Raw genomic sequence first — 24,555 nt, forward strand, 5'->3', positions numbered from 1 at the left:
GGGTAAGTAAGTCTTATTTTTTGTGACACTCCTAGCTATGGTTGGGCACTTTGTTTATAAAGTTCTAAATATATGTATTCAAACATGTATTTGCCTTGACTCAGAATGTTCAACTTTCCTTATTTTCAGACAGTCAGTTTCATATTTGGGATAATGCATTTTAACATTTTTCTTACCTTAAAATTTGACTTTTTCCCTGTGGGCTGTTAGGCTCGCGGGGGCTGAAAATGCTTCATTTTATTGCGTCATTCTTGGCGCGGACTTTTTTGGCGCAAAAATTCTATTTCCGTTTCCGGCGTCATACGTGTCGCCGGAAGTTGCGTCATTTTTTGACGTTATTTTGCGCCAAAAATGTCGGCGTTCCGGATGTGGCGTCATTTTTGGCGCCAAAAAGCATTTAGGCGCCAAATAATGTGGGCGTCTTATTTGGCGCGAAAAAATATGGGCGTCACTTTTGTCTCCACATTATTTAAGTCTCATTTTTTATTGCTTCTGGTTGCTAGAAGCTTGTTCTTTGGCATTTTTTCCCATTCCTGAAACTGTCATTTAAGGAATTTGATCAATTTTGCTTTATATATATGTTGTTTTTTCTCTTACATATTGCAAGATGTCTCACGTTGCATCTGAGTCAGAAGATACTACAGGAAAATCGCTGTCAAGTGCTGAATCTACCAAAGCTAAGTGTATCTGCTGTAAACTTTTGGTAGCTATTTCTCCAGCTGTTGTTTGTATTGATTGTCATGACAAACTTGTTAAAGCAGATAATATTTCCTTTAGTAAAGTACCATTGCCTGTTGCAGTTCCTTCAACATCTAAGGTGCAGAATGTTCCTGATAATATAAGAGATTTTGTTTCTGAATCCATAAAGAAGGCTATGTCTGTTATTTCTCCTTCTAGTAAACGTAAAAAATCTTTTAAAACTTCTCTCCCTACAGATGAATTTTTAACTGAACATCATCATTCTGATTCTGATGATTCCTCTGGTTCAGAGGATTCTGTCTCAGAGGTTGATGCTGATAAATCTTCATATTTATTTAAAATGGAATTTATTCGTTCTTTACTTAAAGAAGTCCTAATTGCTTTAGAAATAGAGGATTCTGGTCCTCTTGATACTAAATCTAAACGTTTAAATAAGGTTTTTAAATCTCCTGTAGTTATTCCAGAAGTTTTTCCTGTTCCTGATGCTATTTCTGCAGTAATTTCCAAAGAATGGGATAATTTGGGTAATTCATTTACTCCTTCTAAACGTTTTAAGCAATTATATCCTGTGCCGTCTGACAGATTAGAATTTTGGGACAAGATCCCTAAAGTTGATGGGGCTATTTCTACCCTTGCTAAACGTACTACTATTCCTACGTCAGATGGTACTTCGTTTAAGGATCCTCTAGATAGGAAAATTGAGTCCTTTCTAAGAAAAGCTTATCTGTATTCAGGTAATCTTCTTAGACCTGCTATATCTTTGGCTGATGTTGCTGCAGCTTCAACTTTTTGGTTGGAAACTTTAGCGCAACAAGTAACACATCGTGATTCTCATGATATTATTATTCTTCTTCAACATGCTAATAATTTTATCTGTGATGCCATTTTTGATATTATCAGAGTTGATGTCAGGTTTATGTCTCTAGCTATTTTAGCTAGAAGAGCTTTATGGCTTAAAACTTGGAATGCTGATATGGCTTCTAAATCAACTTTACTTTCCATTTCTTTCCAGGGTAACAAATTATTTGGTTCTCAGTTGGATTCCATTATTTCAACTGTTACTGGTGGGAAAGGAACTTTTTTTACCACAGGATAAAAAATCTAAAGGTAAAAACAGGGCTAATAATCGTTTTCGTTCCTTTCGTTTCAACAAAGAACAAAAGCCTGATCCTTCATCCTCAGGAGCAGTTTCAGTTTGGAGACCATCTCCAGTTTGGAATAAATCCAAGCCAGCTAGAAAGGCAAAGCCTGCTTCTAAGTCCACATGAAGGTGCGGCCCTCATTCCAGCTCAGCTGGTAGGGGGCAGGTTACGTTTTTTCAAGGAAATTTGGATCAATTCTGTTCACAATCTTTGGATTCAGAGCATTGTTTCAGAAGGGTACAGAATTGGTTTCAAGTTGAGACCTCCTGCAAAGAGATTTTTTCTTTCCCGTGTCCCAGTAAATCCAGTAAAAGCTCAAGCATTTCTGAAATGTGTTTCAGATCTAGAGTTGACTGGAGTAATTATGCCAGTTCCAGTTCCGGAACAGGGGATGGGGTTTTATTCAAATCTCTTCATTGTACCAAAGGAGGAGAATTCTTTCAGACCAGTTCTGGATCTAAAAATATTGAATCGTTATGTAAGGATACCAACGTTCAAGATGGTAACTGTAAGGACTATCTTACCTTTTGTTCAGCAAGGGAATTATATGTCCACAATAGATTTACAGGATGCATATCTGCATATTCCGATTCATCCAGATCATTATCAGTTCCTGAGATTCTCGTTTCTGGACAAGCATTACCAGTTTGTGGCTCTGCCGTTTGGCCTAGCTACAGCTCCAAGAATTTTTACAAAGGTTCTCGGTGCCCTGCTGTCTGTAATCAGAGAACAGGGTATTGTGGTATTTCCTTATTTGGACGATATCTTGGTACTTGCTCAGTCTTTACATTTAGCAGAATCTCATACGAATCGACTTGTGTTGTTTCTTCAAGATCATGGTTGGAGGATCAATTTACCAAAAAGTTCTTTGATTCCTCAGACAAGGGTAACCTTTCTGGGTTTCCAGATGGATTCAGTGTCCATGACTCTGTCTTTAACAGACAAGAGACGTCTAAAGTTGATTTCAGCTTGTCGAAACCTTCAGTCACAATCATTCCCTTCGGTAGCCTTATGCATGGAAATTCTAGGTCTTATGACTGCTGCATCGGACGCGATCCCCTTTGCTCGTTTTCACATGCGACCTCTTCAGCCCTGTATGCTGAAGCAATGGTGCAAGGATTACACGAAGATATCTCAATTAATATCTTTAAAACCGATTGTTCGACACTCTCTAACATGGTGGACAAATCACCATCGTTTAATTCAGGGGGCTTCTTTTGTGCTTCCGACCTGGACTGTAATTTCAACAGATGCAAGTCTCACAGGTTGGGGAGCTGTGTGGGGATCTCTGACGGCACAAGGAGTTTGGGAATCTCAGGAGGTGAGATTACCTATCAATATTTTGGAACTCCGTGCAATTTTCAGAGCTCTTCAGTTTTGGCCTCTTCTGAAGAGAGAATCGTTCATTTGTTTTCAGACAGACAATGTCACAACTGTGGCATACATCAATCATCAAGGAGGGACTCACAGTCCTCTGGCTATGAAAGAAGTATCTCGAATTTTGGTTTGGGCGGAATCCAGCTCCTGTCTAATCTCTGCGGTTCATATCCCAGGTGTAGACAATTGGGAAGCGGATTATCTCAGTCGCCAAACGTTGCATCCGGGCGAATGGTCTCTTCACCCAGAGGTATTTCTTCAGATTGTTCAAATGTGGGAACTTCCAGAAATAGATCTGATGGCGTCCCATCTAAACAAGAAACTTCCCAGGTATCTGTCCAGATCCCGGGATCCTCAGGCGGAGGCAGTGGATGCATTATCACTTCCTTGGAAGTATCATCCTGCCTATATCTTTCCGCCTCTAGTTCTTCTTCCAAGAGTAATCTCCAAGATTCTGAAGGAATGCTCGTTTGTTCTGCTGGTAGCTCCGGCATGGCCTCACAGGTTTTGGTATGCGGATCTTGTTCGGATGGCCTCTTGCCAACCGTGGACTCTTCCGTTAAGACCAGACCTTCTGTCACAAGGTCCTTTTTTCCATCAGGATCTGAAATCCTTAAATTTAAAGGTATGGAGATTGAACGCTTGATTCTTGGTCAAAGAGGTTTCTCTGACTCTGTGATTAATACTATGTTACAGGCTCGTAAATCTGTATCTCAAGAGATATATTATAGAGTCTGGAAGACTTATATTTCTTGGTGTCTTTCTCATCATTTTTCCTGGCATTCTTTTAGAATACCGAGAATTTTACAGTTCCTTCAGGATGGTTTAGATAAAGGTTTGTCCGCAAGTTCTTTGAAAGGACAAATCTCTGCTCTTTCTGTTCTTTTTCACAGAAAGATTGCTATTCTTCCTGATATTCATTGTTTTGTACAAGCTTTGGTTCGTATGAAACCTGTTATTAAGTCAATTTCTCCTCCTTGGAGTTTGAATTTGGTTCTGGGAGCTCTTCAAGCTCCTCCGTTTGAACCTATGCATTCATTGGACATTAAATTACTTTCTTGGAAAGTTTTGTTCCTTTTGGCCATCTCTTCTGCCAGAAGAGTTTCTGAATTATCTGCTCTTTCTTGTGAGTCTCCTTTTCTGATTTTTCATCAGGATAAGGCGGTGTTGCGAACTTCTTTTGAATTTTTACCTAAAGTTGTGAATTCCAACAACATTAGTAGAGAAATTGTGGTTCCTTCATTATGTCCTAATCCTAAGAATTCTAAGGAGAAATCGTTGCATTCTTTGGATGTTGTTAGAGCTTTGAAATATTATGTTGAAGCTACGAAATCTTTTCGTAAGACTTCTAGTCTATTTGTTATCTTTTCCGGTTCTAGAAAAGGCCAGAAAGCTTCTGCCATTTCTTTGGCATCTTGGTTGAAATCTTTAATTCATCTTGCCTATGTTGAGTCGGGTAAAACTCCGCCTCAGAGAATTACAGCTCATTCTACTAGGTCAGTTTCTACTTCTTGGGCGTTTAGGAATGAAGCTTCGGTTGACCAGATCTGCAAAGCAGCGACTTGGTCCTCTTTGCATACTTTTACTAAATTCTACCATTTTGATGTATTTTCTTCTTCTGAAGCAGTTTTTGGTAGAAAAGTACTTCAGGCAGCGGTTTCAGTTTGAATCTTCTGCTTATGTTTTTCGTTAAACTTTATTTTGGGTGTGGATTATTTTCGGCAGGAATTGGCTGTCTTTATTTTATCCCTCCCTCTCTAGTGACTCTTGTGTGGAAAGATCCACTTCTTGGGTAGTCATTATCCCATACGTCACTAGCTCATGGACTCTTGCTAATTACATGAAAGAAAACATAATTTATGTAAGAACTTACCTGATAAATTCATTTCTTTCATATTAGCAAGAGTCCATGAGGCCCGCCCTTTTTTTGTGGTGGTTATGATTTTGTATAAAGCACAATTATTCCAATTCCTTATTTTTTATGCTTTCGCACTTTTTTATCACCCCACTTCTTGGCTATTCGTTAAACTGAATTGTGGGTGTGGTGAGGGGTGTATTTATAGGCATTTTGAGGTTTGGGAAACTTTGCCCCTCCTGGTAGGAATGTATATCCCATACGTCACTAGCTCATGGACTCTTGCTAATATGAAAGAAATGAATTTATCAGGTAAGTTCTTACATAAATTATGTTTTTATCCTGATGCCTAATCTAATTTTACCCTGATGCCTAATCTAATTTTACCCTGATGCCTAATCTAATTTTACCCTGAAGCCTAATCTAATTTTACCCTGAAGCCTAATCTAATTTTACCCTGATGCCTAATCTAATTTTACCCTGAAGCCTAATCTAATTTTACCCTGATGCCTAATCTAATTTTACCCTGAAGCCTAATCTAATTTTACCCTGAAGCCTAATCTAATTTTACCCTGATGCCTAATCTAATTTTACCCTGAAGCCTAATCTAATTTTATCCTGATGCCTAATCTAATTTTACCCTGAAGCCTAATCTAATTTTACCCTGATGCCTAATCTAATTTTACCCTGATGCCTAATCTAATTTTACCCTGAAGCCTAATCTAATTTTACCCTGAAGCCTAATCTAATTTTACCCTGATGCCTAATCTAATTTTACCCTGATGCCTAATCTAATTTTACCCTGAAGCCTAATCTAATTTTACCCTGATGCCTAATCTAATTTTACCCTGAAGCCTAATCTAATTTTACCCTGAAGCCTAATCTAATTTTACCCTGATGCCTAATCTAATTTTACCCTGAAGCCTAATCTAATTTTATCCTGATGCCTAATCTAATTTTACCCTGAAGCCTAATCTAATTTTACCCTGAAGCCTAATCTAATTTTACCCTGATGCCTAATCTAATTTTACCCTGAAGCCTAATCTAATTTTATCCTGATGCCTAATCTAATTTTACCCTGAAGCCTAATCTAATTTTACCCTGATGCCTAATCTAATTTTACCCTGAAGCCTAATCTAATTTTACCCTGAAGCCTAATCTAATCTGACCCTGTGCCACTGGATATTTTTAGGAAAAATAGAATTATTTGTGTATTTAATAGCCATACATTTAAATATGGCCCTTGACACTTTCACAGCTTTTTCACACCCCTATGCTAATCCAATTTTGAGATTTTTTTGCGGTTTAAATTAAAAAAAATTGTAAGTCATATATCAGTGAGTGACTCGCACAAATTATATATTGTTTGTTTGTGTTTAAATTTCATTGCATGTGAGAAGGCTGCAGCAATTTTTTTTTAAATATGTATATTTTTGTTAAGATTTTAGTAAATAATATTGCAAGTAGGCAGATGCCCATTGTTGCTACTGTGATCACCGTAATAATTTGTTATCAAGGTATCCAAATTTGAAAGAGAGGTGCATACAGGCTTTTGGGGTTTTTAATAAAAACTAGATGGCCCCTTTGTGCCTGAGTAGAAATAAAGGCACATTTTTTTCTGCTATGTGATCTCTGTCACCACAGTGATTGTCTAGCAGCTATTCAGACAAAATATACATATTTTTAAATAAAAGAACTTGTACGCTATAAAATAAACTTTATTTATAAACATTTTAGATTTTTTTATTATGTTCCCCTAAAGAGACCCTCCCTATTGAAACCCATGGTGTGTGTGTTTTAACATTTTTTTTCAATTATTTTTGGGGGCTTGGTGCATTTTAAGACCATCAGGGAATTCTCTTTTAAATTGTTCATTGATTGTCAGTAGTTAAGTGAGCTGATATTGAGAGGGTTGAATAAACTCCCTCTAGCTCCCTTACAGGTACTGTGATTCTGACTCTTTGTGACGTCACCACACATTTGTGGGGATGTCACCAGCACTTCCATTGAAGGCCCTAGGCCACCAAAGATCCCTGGTCTGTAGTGTGGGGAATTGGAGAAAAAAACAGCTTCTGATGGTCGATCCCCTTGCATGACAAGAATGCCACATCATACTGGTCAAAGCAGTTAAGGATTCTAATATATTGATCTGCAGTTCCCCATGTTTTAGGAATTTGGCGATCACTTCCAGAAACATAGCCACAGAGACTACTCCTTTGCCTTTTTTTATTTTAATTAGTTTGGTTGTTTTAATCCAGCAATTAATCTGGTAAATAGACAATTTACCTGCAACTCAAAAAGCTTACGTTGAACAAAAGACAAATATAATCACAGTCCTCCACTGCATAAAGTATAACTTGTAAAAATATTATGAAATAGTTCTTCCACCCTGAAGTCCTCAGATAACTGTGACATTTTCTTTGATGTTTCGTAATGAATGGAACACATTAAATGTAACTTCAACCTTCCACACTAGCCAACTTGGGAAACAACAAATTAAACATTCCATCTGTCACAATGGTATATATAGCTACAACAATACCGGTCTTCATTAAGATATTGGAATGTCAAATTTCACTTTATTGAGATTGAAAAGGAATATCTATCTTTATTTACTGGCAGATAAAACATTTCAAAAGCTATGCTAGAAATGTTCTTCTGCTACAAATGTACTGTATGCAAATTGTGAGATGATTCTTATTCTATCTAACGCTAGTTATCAGCACCCCTCCTGTTGCACGGTCTGTTACTTATGTTGCCAGTCCCTCATCGTTAGAACAGTCTAGCAGCGGAAGTCTCAGTCCAGCTGGCAAACCATCTTGTGCCCTTGAAACAAACATAGGTAAGTGTGAAAATTATTTGTATTATATTATTATTATTAATTTATAGTGTCAAAATATAAACGTTGTTGAGAACACACTTTGATTAAAATTTTGCATTTCTAGTTCTATGATCATAAGATATTAAATAATCTTTATATGAATATTATGTACGTAATTGCGTAATATGAAGCATTTTGTCTGTACCTTATTATAGTTGGCTGTTCCACAATAATAATTACACATCACAGGAATTGGTAATAAATAGTCAAGCAATGTTCTTACTAAATATTAAGGAGGCATAAAAGTCTCTATTTAGTTTTCTGAGCATGTAAAAAAACTAAACATATTTTTTTAAATGTAAAAAAATATTTAATCCTCCCACCTTGAAAACGTCTATTGTGTTTCTTTTGAAAGCTTCTAATGCTTTTAACTGCCCATCAAGTACAGAGTGAATTAATGTAAATTATTCCCATGTTAGCACTAGACTGGCATTCTTTTGCCAATATAATTTATTCACACTGCAGCAATAAAAATAACAAGTCTATAAATACAACCCTAAATTATTAAATACTTAAACAAATTACAAATTATGAAAATAAATAACACATTTTTTTATAATGTTAATTTTATTAAACTGCTTTAAGCAAATGAGTACTTTAAATCTGCTATATTAAAATCCAGATTTAGTTCATTCAGTATCTGTTATAGTCTTAAAAAGTCCCTTGATATTTTTACAGTCTTTAAAAGCTTCTTAAAATCTTCTTTTTTCTTCAAACCTTGGTGCCAGTTCATACATAACTATCCAACGTAGAAAACAAAGATTGTCATAGTGTAGTAAATCAAATTCCAAAAAAATTAGAATTGATGCTGGTTTCATACCTTACTTACAATCTACCAAACCATAAAATGTGGTAAGGGCCTTTTAGAAAAGCCTTTAGAAATCTCCTTTCAGAAACACTGAAGCTTTCTTAAAGGAATAGTCAAGTCATAATTAAACTTTCACGATTCAGATAGAACATTGAATTTTAAGCACCTTTCCAATTTACTCCAATTATCAATTTTTCTTTGTTTTCTTGGTATCTTTATTTGAATTTAAGCTTAGTAGCCGGCCCATTTTTGTTTCAGCACCTGGATAGCGCTTGCTGATTGGTGGATACATTTTGACACCAATCAGAAAGTGCTACCCAGGTGCTGATCCAAAAATGGGCCGGCTACTATACTTACTTTCTTGCTTTTTCAAATACAGATACCAAGAGAACGAAGAAAAATTGATAATAGGAGTAAATTTAAAAAAATGCTTAAAATGGTCTGCTCTGTCTAAATCATAAAAAAAATAAAAAAAATTAAAAATATTTTGACTAGACTATTCCTTTAAATATTTAGTATCCACAAATATTTCATATTGTCTACTACTATCTTGAGAAGAATATGATTTACATATTTACTTTTACTAAAAATCCTTTCTCTATATATAACTATTGCAACAATTAAAAGGGGGTGTCATCCTACTAGTGACAGAGTGACAATCTACTCCAAAATTGTTATTGTTTAAAAAGATAGATAATTCCTTTATTACCCATTCCCCAGTTTTGCTTAACCATTACAGTTATATTAATACACTTTTTACACCTGTGATTACCTTTTGTCTAAGCCTCTGTAGACTGCCCCCTTATCTCAGTGCTTTTTAAGGACTTGCTTATTAGTGCTGACTCATGAATAACTCTACGGAGTGATCACAATGTTATTTATATGGCATACATGAATGAGCTGTGTCTTGCTGTTAAAAGCTATACAAATGCCCTGAGATTAAGGCTTAGAAACAGGCAACAATTTAGAGGTTTAAAGGTTATAAAGTATATAAATATAACAATGTTAGTTGTGCAAAGCTGGGGAATGAGTAGTAAAGGCTTTATCTATTGTTCTAAACAATAACAATCTTGGAGTATACTGTCCTTTTAAAAGAGCTAATGTAAAGAATTACCAATAAGCAAAAATATATGAATATACATCTGAAACAGACAATAGGAACTGACTAATGATGTTTCGTATAAGCTGACGTTGCAGCCATAATCGTGTTCATGATTGGAGATTCCATGAAGCTTTTCTAAAAGAGCGTTAATCCTCTATAATGTCATTTGTGAGTAGATATTAAATTCTCGTCAGTATTTAATGCTTACCATAAAATTATTACACTGTGGAATTTTCTCTTTTATTAGTTGGATATTTAAATAAAAACTGGTACCAGATTTTGGAGAAAAAGATCTCTGTTTTCTGTTATATATAGTGTGACATTAGATTTACATGTGACAAATAAACTTTTGAGAGATTGGGATACATTATCAGATTCTAATTTGCATTTTTAAAGTAGTAATTTACTTCAGATAATTTTATTATTAAGTAAGTGCTATAAACATAATCTGTTTTAAAAAGCAAAAAGCAGGCACATATGTTAAAAGCAAAATACATCCTGGGGATGGCGGTCAGGTTGGACTGAAGTGGGGTGGAGGAAAAAACTAAAGTATGCCAACAATATGGTTTATCACACAGTGTAACAGACATAGATGAATGTGATGCTCTTTTGCTAAAATACTGCACTAACACTGATACTCATTAGCTATGCTAACATAGGGGGTCATCTAGAGCGCCACGTGGGCAAGCTAAACAGCATTACACAAGCAGTGCAATTCAGTGTTTTTCGACCAGGAAAACAGACAACACCTATCATTTGTACAAGCAAGGATGTCGCAGCGGAAATCTAAAGTAGACAGACTTAAGAATACCGAGCCTGCAGCACATAGCTCAGTTAACTCATTTTTTAAACTATCTGACCATAGTAAATCTACAGCAATGATAGAACAAGAGGATGAGGACTCTAACACCAGTCTTAATAAGAATACTACACACACGACTCTGGGGTCCCCCTCGGGAGGAAATACAGACACTCCTGTCACACTGCAGGCCATTGAAAAGCTAATCGATCAAGTGAAATCTTGTATCAAGGAGGAGTGTGTAGGCCTCAAGAAGGAGTCACAGGGTGGAAATACTTGAAGAGGAGAGAGCTGAAACTAAGCACAATTACTCCGAATTGGCAGACAATTCATCCCAACATCACCAGCAAATAATTGACCTAGAAAATAAGGTTGATGACCTCAAAAACAGGACACGACTCTGTAACCTGCGGTTCCGTGGCATACCTGAGGATATACAGGGGCCAGTCATTCCTGACTTTCTTCAGGCACTATGTGAAGAACTAGCAAAAGAACAAGACGACGACATGTCGACCATACCTCTAGAAAGAGCCCACCGTGCTTTAAGACCGAAATCATCCGATTCTCAACCCCCAAGAGACGTCATTGTTTGTTTTCAAACATATAGACACAGAGAGCTGATATAAAACCTTGCTAGAAATCACTCTGTCATAAAATTCCAAGATGCTAGGATACAAATTTTTCAAGATCTTTCTATGAAAACCTTGCAGAAAAGGCGTGACTTTGTCCCACTTACATTACACCTTAGGAACAGGAACTTGAAAATCGCTTATAGGTGGGGTTTTCCAGCCTCAGTGATAACCTCCAAGAATGGAAGTAGATTTGAGTGCACAACAATAGAGGACATAGTCCCCTTTTGCAAATCATTGGGAATCCCAGCTCCATGCTCTCCATCAACAAATGAATGCCCCGAAGAGCACTCCTCTGATCCCCCAAGGCCGCAAAGAGAATCGTGGTCGGAAGACAAAAGAAGGGGCGCTAAGAAGCCCTCCCACGATTCCCCCAAAAGAACAAAAGACGCTTGAACTCATCCTGTTGTGTCTGACCATGTAAGTCTGTTAGCCACAGTTGACTAAAATTTCAACTTCTCTTGAGACTGGATATATGGCCCTGTCTAGGCCTGATACACCACTGGCCCCATTGGGACATCCATAGGTTCTAATAATCCTAACCTAGGCCCTATGGAACTTTCTCTAACTCAAAGTTTCTATTGTTACCTTATACACAATAGAGCCCAGTTGGGCTCTAGGAGACTCACTTAGGTTTTTATAGTCTAACTACAAGTTCAGAGTAGTTTAGAGAACTGATTAGAGATAGACCTCATCTGTTACTTTATCTCTTTAAATGATAGATTCTATGAATGCAGCAGTCTCTTTTACTGGGACATGCTGCCTTTGTAATATGTTGACAGTTATGTTTTGCTCTTTCTGTTTCACGTTCTTTATGTATTGTTGACTTAACTATACGTGAAAAATGTAAGTTACACTTTAATTGTGGTTTACTCCTTACCCTCTCCCCTCTCCCTCCCCCCACTTCCCTCTCTCCTCCTTATTAACAATGAAGTGTATGAAATGTAATTGTCAGGGTTATGATTGTAATAACTTCCTTTTTTTCAGCAATAAGGTTTCTGGTCGTCCACAGCTACTGCCCCCCCCCTTTTTTTTCCCCTTCTCTTTTCATTAACACTTACAATCCAGAGGCATTTGGCACTCCTCTGGTCTTATCCTATTTCCTACCTTCTTTCCATATTCCCTTCACTCCCGACAATCCACACGTATAACAGAATATTATAAGGTAGATTGACATTAGTCTAAGAGAGAGAGCAACTTGTTAGCCCTAAATTACATCTCGCAGCCGCATTTAGAGTAATTATGTGTCCTGGGACCCAAACTAATACCATCTCTATAGCCACGCAAAACGTGAAAGGTTTCCTCTCCGCAGAAAAGCGTTCAATAGCACTTCATGATTTTTTTAAGAAGGGAGTTGATATTATTCTTACACAAGAGACACACTTCCGTAAAAGAAACAAGCCTATAGTGTCCAAATGCTACTATACCCAACATTTTTTTTAGCTCTGGGCCTAGCAGGAAAAATGGGGTGGGTATATCATTTAGACGCAATATACCTTTTGAACTTATACAACAACAAAGCAATAGAGAAGGTAGAATGATCATCGTGGTCGGTCTCCTATATGGCCTGCCGGTCACGATTGTCAATGTTTATGCACCTAACAGGCCTTCCCCATTATTTTTTAAGTCAATAACTAATGCAGTTCTAGATATTGCCAAGGGACCAGTGTTCCTTGGAGGCGATCTAAATTTCTCTGTTTGCCCTTCCATAGATACCCACACAGGCAGATCCTATATAAGAGCTAGTCAACTCAAGGCGAATTGGACTACACTAACTAAATTTGCACTTTTTGATACCTGGAGAATTGCACACCCTACTCAAAGGGACTACACCTTTTTTCCCATCCACAACGTAATTATACAAGAATTGACTATATCTTAGTCAGTCAAAACTTACTGTCATCATTAACAGCCTCACAGATCTCCCACAATGCATGGTCGGATCACAGCATGGTCCTAAGCACCTTTGCTTGGTCTGCAAGACCTGTTAACAGGACTAATTGGAGGTTAAACAAGGCTATTCTTTCTGATCCTTTGACAATAGAACATATCTCTAAGAGTACTGAAGAATTCTTCCATCTTAATGATCCACAAGACACCTCTATCTCTAACAACTGGGAAGCCTATATTAAAAGCTATATTGGGGGAGATCTCATAAAACACACAGCAAGACTTAGGAAGATTAGATCAACACAATTTAATACATTGTCTGCAGCTCTAACAACTGCGTGACACTGTCATAAACAGAACCCGACCTCTGACCAAACACTAGCAAACCTTCAGGAAGCCAGGGAAAATATGAATCGATATTTAACGCAGTATGCACAGTTGCGAGCACTTACTTCTAAAGCCAAGTTTTCATGAATTGCAATAAAACTGGTCGCCTGTTGGCTAGGATACTCAAAAAGAAAAGATTAGGTAATTTTATCAGATCGATATCTAATCCCTCGGGTGCACCTAGTAATAAAACTGAAGACATAGCTGACAGCTTTGTGTCCTTTTATAAATCCCTATATAACCTGCAAACTTCTAACTACCCAGATAAAATGCAAGCCATTACGCAATATCTTTCTCAAATAAACACCCCAACCTTAGCAGACGAGGATATAGATCTTCTGAATTCCCCATTCACCTTACAGGAAATTCATAATATAATCAAAATGTTACCATCGGGCAAGTCTCCTGGCCCTGACGGTCTTACCTCAAAATTCTACCTATTACTCATAGGTCATCTAGGTAACCCATTGCTAGAGCTTTTTCAATCTATTGATCAAAATAAACACTTCACACAACCCCTCCTTGAAGCAATGATCACAGTTATACCCAAGCCAGGAAAACCCACGGACAAAGTTAGTAACTACAGACCTATCTCCTTAATCAACTTAGATGTAAAAATTTACACAAAACTCCTATCGACTAGACTAAACAAATTCCTCCCCAATTTAATTCACCCTGATCAGGTAGGATTTATTCCTGGCAGGGAGGCTAAAGACAACTCAACTAGACTTCTTCACACACTTTAAATAGCAACAGATAATGGTACTCCCCTACTTTTACTGTCTACAGATGCAGAAAAGGCCTTTGACAGGGTGGACTGGGATTTCATGTGGTCTGCCCTGTCAAAGTTTGGTATTCCCAATAGTTTTATTACACGAATACGAGCCCTTTACAATAAACCATCGGCCAGAGTGCGAGTCAATAATACCCTCTCCCAATTATTCCAAATAAGTAACGGTACAAGGCAGGGCTGCCCACTCTCGCCGTTGCTGTTCGCCCTGACAGTAGAAATACTTGTGATCCATATTAGAACACATCCCGACATTGTTGGCATAGGCTTGGGAGACATAACACAGAAATGTTTATTGTTTGCTGACGATATTATTCTAACACTACAGTCTCCTCTCTCCTCCATACCTGCCTTAACCCAATTACTGAAGGACTATAAATCGGTTTCCAACTTTTCAATAAACACGGATAAATCAGTGCTGGTTCTGTTTAATCTATTGCAAACCGAGAAACAATTTCTCTCCCAGAACACAGACTTTCTAATTTGAGACAGATTAATATATCTGGGACTCACTATTTCAGACAACCCCAACAACCTCTTTGACCTTAATTATATTCCACTCCAAACAGAAATATCTAAACTTTTAGAAACCTGGCACAAACATAACCAACTTTCTTGGTTGGGCCGCATTAGCGAGGTCAAGATGACAATAGCACCTAAGTACCTATATCTCTTTCAAACACTCCCCTGCCCACTACCTGATAGATATCTTATAACACAGCAGCGCATGATAAATTCCTTTATCTGGGCCCATAAAATAACGAGTCACAAAACATACCTTATATTTTGATAAAGAAGACGGGGAGCTGGGGGTTCCAAATCTTGCCAACTATTACAAAGCAACCCATCTAAGCCGCATTGTATCATGGAATCACAACTCACAGTCCAAGTTATGGGTGGCGACGAGGCCTACTTATCCAATTTACTACACATGAGAGATGTGTGCTGGTTACCCCAAACAACATCGTCTCCCTATACTATACCGAAACAAATACATTAAAAATACTCTTGACATATGGGACAGGGTATTAAAAGAAACTACTTGTATCTCCAGCCCAATCTCACCTCTAACACCTTTACTTAATAACTCCCTCTTCTGGGAAAAACAAATCCTACGACCGCCCGAAAATTAGGGGATACTCACTAATGTGCCAATTAACTTATTAGTTAAGAGCGGTAGTCTCAAAAATATGATTACGCTTAAGGAAGAAATTGGTCCCCCCCTTTCACCAGTGGTTCTCATACCTCCAAACCAGTAATGTTATCATGTCTAGTACACATAAACCCATGTTTCTTAGATCACTGACTTAGTTTGAGCACCTAAATATCTCTCCCGAAATAGGCAGAGCGCATATTTCCATCATCTATAAGCTACTGAGGGGTTCCTTTCCGGACAAAAGACCTACCTACATTAAACATTGGGAATCAGAGCTCCCTACACCCTTTTCTGACCAAACATGGAGGAAAATGTTTCTTTCAACAGCAAAATCCTCTATAGCCCCTAACATACTAGAGCTGAACTACAAGATTCTATTCCGCTGGTATCTTACCCCACAAAAGTTAAGATCAATGTACCCAAATGCGTCACCTAAGTGCTGGAGGGGCTGCGGTGAGATGGGCAGTTTATCACACATCTGGGTCTCGTGCACACACCTTACAGACTTTTGGTCCCAGATAGGTACTCACATAGACAAAGTAATAGGTCAAACTGTACATATGTCTTCTTCTCTGATACTTCTAAACCATTACCCAAAGTTGGGCTGTAAACTTCGGCTAAAACTTTTGCAATGTATGTTGAATTGTGCTAAACGCATTATCCCACGTTATTGGAAAAAACAACAAGTGCTAACCTTTAATCAATGGCGACAGGAAGTCGCTCATGTTCTAGCTCTCGAAAAGATTCATTACAGCTATTCTGGGAGAAAAGACTTTAGTTTGGATGTAATTTTTCTATGGGAACAAACTGTACATGAATCTTAGCTAATGCCTTTACAATGTAACGATGTCTTGCTCAATGTGATCCTTAACGTTGTGGATTTGGTCTTTCCCTAATTCCTTTTCCTATCGTTCCCCTACCCGTATTCCCAATACCTCTCTTTACACTCATTTGTATAGCATTTGTCAGGGAATACAGTGTTAATTTCCTTGAAATGTTCTGTAATATTTCTCTAAGTTTTTGTTACCAAAGAAAATCAATAAAAATATTTCAACGAAAAAAAACAACATAATCTGTTTTAATAATTGCTAATATTGTACATGTGATGAGTCATTTTATTTTATTAAAGTCTTTTGCTGATTCATTTATTTGTTTTTAAGTTATTTATATGAACTTTAGTGATTTTTAATTACAAAGTGTGAATAAAATCTATTTGTAATACTGTGTTTTTCGATGGTAGAAGAGACAGCCCTTCTTGCTGCTAACTTGTCTCTATTTGAAGTGCTGGAGCTCATAGCTTTAATATTTATTTATTTTTTTCTCAGGTGAGAAAAGGAAAAACAGTGAACCATTTACTGTGGAGGATCCAAAGCGGCCAAGAGTTGTAGGAGATATTCCTATTGAACTCATCAATGAGGTGATGTCCACAATAACTGACCCTGCAGCCATGTTAGGGCCAGAGGTAAACATAAAAAAAATATTTTATTATTTGGAATTTTAAATTTAAAATGGACATATTTCAGGTTTAGAAATCTGACATCATTTAAACATAATTTTAAATGCAGGTCTCATAAAATAAATGTTAAAATTTTAGCCTTTCCTACTGTATATAATCCAAATAACATCCTTAACACTATTGCTTGACACAGTAAAATGGCACTCAATAATGGGCAACATTTTGCAAATTATAAAATCATCAAGTGGAGGATTTAGTTAAAGGGATATGAAACCCCAATTTTTTATTTCATGATTCAGATAGATTATACAATTTTAAACAACTTTCAAATTTACTTTTATTATCAATTTTTCTTTGTTCTCTTTCTATTTTTTTTTTAAATGAAGGGACGTATGCTTAGGAGCCGGCCAATTTCTGGAGCACTATATGGCAACAGTTTTGCAATAATCTGATCCATTTGCAAGAGGCACTAGAGGGCAGCACTATTTCCTGCTATGTAGTGCTCCAGATGCCTACCTAGGTATCTCTTCAACACAGAATATGATGAGAACAAAGCAAATTAGATAATAGAAGTAAACTGGAAACTTTTTTAACCCCTTAATGACCAGCTTTCTATGGTGGTGTTTTTTTCAATAGCACTATTTTATCAAGCCTGCAGGAGGGAGGGAGGGTCTAATAGTGCGCAGCAAGACCCGCACAATTATGCACAGACTAACCCTTAACGACCAGCGACATACAGGGTACGTTGTGGTCTTTAAGGGGTTAAAATAGTAACCTCTGTCTGAATCACAAAAGATCATTTTTGGGTTTCATATTCCTTTAAGGCTATTGGCCAATGGATTATAAATCCAAAAGTCCCACCAAGGCACTTCTAGTATTTTGCCTTCCTTGTTTGCTTCTACACAATGTTTGTAAATTGCATGTATGAGAGTGTTCAAGCTAAATTTAATCTCTCTAGAAACAAAAATATACAAGACATGTTAACGGACTGCACCCAGACTGGACTGGGTGCACATCCTGTGTCCTGAGCAACTACCTCAGGGCAGACTAGGTGCAAAACCACTAGGCTTTCGCTACAAAAATTCTATAAAACATAAAATAGAGTAGTGAGTTTCAGCTATTGGTCACAAGATGATAAGATGCTCTAAGACTATAAATTGCAATATGCTTGCATGAGCCATGTCTGGAGAGATGCATAGCAACATCAAGAAAATATATAAATGTAACTATTTGTGGGAATTTGCCCCTGGACATGGTTACTTTAAACAATTGCATAGCAAGTGTGGCTCTATATTCATTATTGTATCAAAATGACACACTTCCAAGCAGTCTATTATTCATTTAACCCCCATCATTAGAGTTAAGAAATTGGTGTTATTGTAAAATAAGTCAATTTAACCCTGCAGACTAAGAAGAAATAGCTATGTGTTCTTGTAAGCAGGCTTTACTCTTTTATAAACTTGCTTTCTGCATTCCTTTGAAAGCAGAACCCAATATGTAGTGATCCCGCTCTCTGATTGACTAGGTGCAGTGAAAATATTTACTGAAACAGGGAGGGTAGAGCTTTGTAGCAAAATTAATCAGTTTTCAAAACTTTTAAACAGCTAATTTTTTGTATGTTAAATTATTTGCCTCAATGCATCAGACAAATGGGAATTCCTTTTAAATGATTTTACAGTACAATATGTACATGAGATGCTGATATTGTAGAATGTTATACAATACATAACTAGGTAAAACAAATGCATTTGTATTTTGTACTCATACATATAGACATATAGCATTTTAGCTAATTAGTGCTGACTGATGAACAACTCTACTGGAGTGAGCACAATGTTATCTATACTACATGGCACACATTAACTAGCACTGTATGGCTGTGAAAAGCTATAAAATGCCCTGAGATAAAGGCGGCCTGCAGGGGCTTAGAAACAGGCAGAAATTTAGAGGTTTAAAGGTTACAAAGTATATTAATATAACAATGTTGGTTGTGCAAAGCTGGGGAATGGGTCATTTTTATATAGTGTATATGTAATATATATCAACAATTAAGTGCTATAATGCAAAAGATCTGCATAAAAATAATTTTCTCTCTCTCACCATGTTAGTACTACTGGCTAAATGGTCTCTGACTGCCACTGTAGATAGAATGCCTCCCACAGATCTGAGGGGGTGCATCCTACCCCTGCACATACCCTTGTTTGGAGTTACATAGACTGAACTAGAATTCAGGTTCAGCTGAATTGTTTGTTATTTTACATCAATGAAGAATGAAGATTTGACGTGTTTCACTGCAGCATTCTTGCTACTACACAGATCCAGCCACCTTCAGACCAATATTTGAGTTCCATCTGTGACCTTGCAAATGTTTGTGATATGCAGGCACTCTATACACTTTGGAGGATTATCCCTGGGGTGGCTCCATTGCTGAAATATATTTGCTATGTCACTTTAAATGTATGGTACAAGCAATTCAGTTATGATGTTTCCCAGCATCCTCTGCCTCTTTTACTAGAAACAGCAGTTTTTTTGTTTATTTTTCAGAGGTTAGTTGATAAGTTTATTCTGCTTCAAGATAAGTGCATTTTTGGTCACATAATGATACAATTGCTTGTTTATGGAAAGAAAGATGTTTCCTGTCCTTGAATATGTCTCAAGTGTGTTTACTCAGGTAGATGATATTACATTTAGCAATTGTTCAATAGTTTTATGCAGTTTGTAAGCTTACGTCTGCAGACTGATGGACAAATTAAGCTTGTGTTTTTTTTGTACTGCTACTGTTATTTCAGTTGAGAACTTTTTTTAATAAGCTTGATGTTTCCTTTGCATTGTTGACTCCTCCACTGTTTATGTAGTGGCCCATATTCCTGCAGAGAGATTTCTTGGGAATAATCCAAAGATGTAAAATATTTTTATAATTGTCCCTAAAGAAAAGACTACACAAGTTTATTAATCAAAATGTTGATAATTCTGCTAGTTATGGGGGGGGGGGGCATTCTATAGTTTTTGCTTTAACCCCTTTGATGCGCATGACAAGCAATAGTTCGTCATGCACATCACAGCGATCCTCCACACTACAGGCTGGGGATCTTTGGTGGCCTAGTGGGAGGGTTTGGTGGCCTAGTGGGAGGCACTCTGAGGCTTCATGGGAGTGCTGGTGATGTCACCATGTACGCACTTGGTGATGTCACAAATGGGCTAAACCAAGTAGCTGCAAGGGAGCTGGATAGGGGGAGGTTATTCAAACCCCTCAATCTCAGCTCTCTTAGCAGCCACAAACCTCCAAGACCCCTCGTTTGAAAGAGAATGGTCTGCTTTTTCATATGGTGGCAGTCTTGGAGCAGTAAGATCAAGCAGTTAAAAAAAACACTAGGGGATTTGCTTGAGGATATTACATTATGTACACATTAAATAAAAAAGGTGTCAAGAGACCCCTAATAAAGTGTAAAGTCCCTCTCTTAAAAAATATATATATTTTGTCTGAATAGTCAGGTGATCACTGTAAAAACAGTGAATACCTTGCAAGAAAAAAAGTGCTTTTATTTCTGTACTGCACCACTGAGAATCTCTAATCTATATATATATATTTGCAAGTAGTAAGGTGCAGTACTTTATTTTTTATTTATTTTTTATTTATGGTCTCTATTGCCCTATCTGTTAATTAAAGAAACAGCACGTTGATTAAATTCACTTTTTCCAATCATGGATCAGGACTCTGCTACTATGGACAGGTGCCTGCTTTGCTTGGAAAATCCTTGTGTTCCTCATGTGTAAAGAGGACTTTAAAAAATAAAAACAGTCTCTTTGTTTCTGAGCCAACTGTCTCTTCAGGCTATGCCACAGCTTTCTCTTCAAACGTCCCAAGCCTTAGTGGCGTCACATACAGTGCCCTGCGGTTCCTCTAAGTCTCCTGGTGGAGTGTATTTGCCTGCAGAAATTGTTGCTCAGGTATCTTTGGCGGTATCTGAGGCATTATCTGCCATTCCTATGCTAAAGGGAAAACGCAGGAGGAACATTAGAGATTCAGATATTAAGGTTTCTGTCCCAACTTCTGCTACTCAGGTCGACCTCCCTCATAAGTCTGATGAGGAGGATAGATTGGTAGCTTCTGAGGGTGAAATCTCACATTCGGACAGTATAATTCCTTCATCTGATGTTGAAGTATTATCCTTCAGATTTAATCTTGAACATCTTCGAGTATTTTTAAAGGAGGTTTTGGCTACTTTGGACGACTCTGACCCACCTGTCGTTGTCAGCCCTAAGAAATCAAGTAAACTTAATAAATACTTTGATGTTCCTTCCTCTGTGGAAGTGTTTCCTGTTCCAGACCGTGCAACAAAGATTATTGCGCAGGAATGGAAGAAGCCAGGGATTCTGTTTTCCCCCGTCGCCTGTTTTTAAAAAGATGTTTCCTTTCGCTAACTCCATTAAAGATTCATGGTGTACGGTGCCTAAAGTAGAAGGGGCCATTTCTACTCTGGCTAAGAGAACTACTATTCCTATAAAGGATAGCTGCTCTTTTAAGGATCCAATGGACAAAAAGCTGGAGGCTTTCTTGAAATAGATGTATGTTCATCAAGGTCTCCAATGGCAACCGGCAGTTTGTATCGCCACTGTGTCTAGTGCGGCATCTTATTGGTACGATGCTTTATCTGATTATCTTCAAGTAGAGACTCCTTTGGAGGAGATCCAATATAGGATTAAGGCTCTCAAGCTGGCCAACTCCTTTATTTCTGATGCTACCATGCAAGTTATTAAACTGTGAGCCAAGATATCTGGCTTTGCTGTGCTAGCTTGCAGGGTGCTGTGGCTAAAATCATAGACAGTGGATGTTTCTTCTAAGTCCAAGCTTCTATCACTTCCTTACAAGGGTAAGACCTTGTTTGGACCTGGTCTGGCAGAAATAATTTTTGATATTATGGGTGGAAAAGGGTCTTTTCTACCACAAGACAAGAAGAACAGACCTACGGGACGTCTAAGTAATTTTCGTTCCTTTCATAACTTCAAAGGAAAGTCTTCCTCTCACTCTTCCAAGCAGGAACAATACAAGTCTTCTTGGAACCCCAATTAGTCTTGGAACAAGGGGAAGCAATCAAAGAAATCCACAGCTGAGTCTAAGTCAGCATGAAGGGGTTGCTTCCAGTCTGGGGCTGGATCCAAGTGGGGGGCAGACTTTCTCTGTTTTATCAGGCATGGATATGAAATGTTCCAGGTCCTTGGGCTGTGGACGTAGTATCTCAGGGTTACAGAAGATAATTCAAGACCTTCCCTCCCAGGGGCAGATTCCACCTTTCCAGATTATCTGCAGACCAGATAAAAAGAGAGGCATTCTTGAACTGTGTTTGGGAGCTTTCTTCCCTGGGAGTGATAGTACCAGTTCCTGTAAAAGAGCAGGGCCTGGGATTCTACTCAAACCTGTTTGTGGTTCCCAAAAAAGAGGCAACTTTTTGTCCTATTCTAGATCTGAAATATCTAAAAAAGTTTCTCAGGGTACCATCCTTCAAATGGAAACCATTCGGCCCTTTCTTCCCTTGGTACAAGAGGGTCAGTTCATGATGACCATAGACTTGAAGGATGTGTATCTTCATGTTCCCATCCAGAGGGATCATCACAAGTTCCTGAGATTCGCCTTTCTAGACACAAACACTTTTAGTTTGTGGCTCTTCCATTTGGCCTTGCCACAGCTCCCAGAATTTTCTCAAAGGTTCTTGGGGCTCTATTGGCAATGGTCAGGGCTTGGGGAATTGCAGTGGCACCTTACCTGGATGACATATTGGTGCAGGCGCCATCTTTTCAACAAGCAAACTCTCATACAGAGATTTTGTTGTCTTTTCTATGTTCCCACGAATGGAAAGTGAATCTGGAAAAAGAGTTCCCTTGTTCCAGCTACAAGGGTGGTTTTCTTAGGGACCATAATAGATTCCCTATCAATGAAAATTTTTCTGACAGAGGTCAGAAAATCCAAGATTCTGTCCTCCTTGCCTCTCTCTGCAGTCTACTGTTCAGCCATCAGTCGCTCAGTGTATGGAAGTAATTGGTCTAATGGTTGCTTCCATTGACATCATTCCTTTTGCTCGATTCCATTTGAGAGCGCTGCAGGTATGCATGCGCAGGCAATGGAATGGGGACCATTCAGACCTGTCTCAAAGGATAGATCTAGATCAGTCAACAAGAGACTCCCTTCCTTGGAGGCTCTCTCAGGAGCATCTGTCTCGGGGCACATACTTCCGTCAACCTTCCTGGGTGATTGTGACCTTGGACGCCAGCCTGCTGGGCTGGCGAGCAGTCTTGGACTTGTTAAAGGCGCAGGGACTATGGACTCGGGAGGAGTCGGCTCTTCCCATCAACATCTTGGAGTTGAGAGTGATTTACAATGCTCTGATGGCTTGGCCTCAGTTGTCCTTAGCCCAGTTTATCAGGTTCCAGTCAGACAATGTCACCTCAGTGACTTACATCAACCACCAGGGAGGAACTCGGAGTTCATTAGCTATGAAGGAGGTGGCTCAGATAGTTCAGTGGGTGGAAGCTCACAATTGCTGTCTGTCTGCCATCCACATTCCAGGTGTGGACAACTGGGAAGCGGATTTCCTGAGCAGACAGACATTTCATCAAGGAGAATCAGCACTCCATCTGGAGTTGTTCTCCAGGTTAACCCCCAAATGGGGGATGCCAGAATTGGATCTGATGGCGTCTCGGCAGAATGCCAAGCTTCCAAGGTATGGTTCAAGGTGAAGAGATCCACAGGCCGCCCTGATAGATGCTTTGGTGGTTCCTTGGGATTTCAGTCTGGCTTATCATTTTCCTCCATTTACTCTACTTCCACGAGTCATTGCTCATATCAAACAGGAGAGAGCATCGGTAATTCTAATAAATAATGTGTGGCCTCGCAGGATCTGGTATGCAGAGTTAGTGAAGATGTCTTCTCTTCCACCTTGGAGGCTACCTCTGAGGAAGGACCTTCTAACTCCGGGTCCATTCTTTCATCCGAATCTAGGGTCAGGATCCTAGGGTCAGGATTCCTAGGATTTTGTCTTTTCTCCAGGAAGGTCTGGAGAAGTGATTGTCAGTCAGTTCTCTGAAGGGTCAGATTTCTGCTTTATCTATATCTTTCATGTAATTAGCAAGAGTCCATGAGCTAGTGACGTATGGGATATACATTTCTACCAGGAGGGGCAAAGTTTCCCAAACCTCAAAATGCCTATAAATACACCCCTCACCACACCCACAATTCAGTTTTACAAACTTTGCCTCCCGTGGAGGTGGTGAAGTAAGTTTGTGCTAGATTCTACGTTGATATGCGCTTCGCAGCAGGCTGGAGCCCGGTTTTCCTCTCAGAGTGCAGTGAATGTCAGAGGGATGTGAAGAGAGTATTGCCTATTTGAATTCAATGGTCTCCTTCTACGGGATCTATTTCATAGGTTCTCTGTTATCGGTCGTAGAGATTCATCTCTTACCTCCCTTTTCAGATCGACGATATACTCTTATATACCATTACCTCTACTGATTCTCGTTTCAGTACTGGTTTGGCTATCTACTATATGTAGATGAGTGTCCTGGGGTAAGTAAGTCTTATTTTTTGTGACA

At 38.4% G+C, this 24,555-nt stretch overlaps 1 protein-coding gene across 1 annotated transcript in view; it reads left to right on the forward strand.

Moving 5' to 3' along the window:
* The window catches only part of KAT2B (lysine acetyltransferase 2B), a 324,222-nt gene that overhangs the window by 203,711 nt on the left and 95,956 nt on the right, over nucleotides 1-24,555 (forward strand). Inside the window, exons 8-9 of the mRNA XM_053714221.1 lie at nucleotides 7,790-7,915; nucleotides 16,841-16,977. Coding sequence (XP_053570196.1) covers nucleotides 7,790-7,915; nucleotides 16,841-16,977 — 263 coding nt within the window. The remainder of the gene's footprint in view (nucleotides 1-7,789; nucleotides 7,916-16,840; nucleotides 16,978-24,555) is intronic.

The sequence above is a fragment of the Bombina bombina genome, chromosome 5 (genome assembly GCF_027579735.1).
Source record: "Bombina bombina isolate aBomBom1 chromosome 5, aBomBom1.pri, whole genome shotgun sequence".
Classification (NCBI taxonomy): Eukaryota; Metazoa; Chordata; class Amphibia; order Anura; family Bombinatoridae; genus Bombina; species Bombina bombina.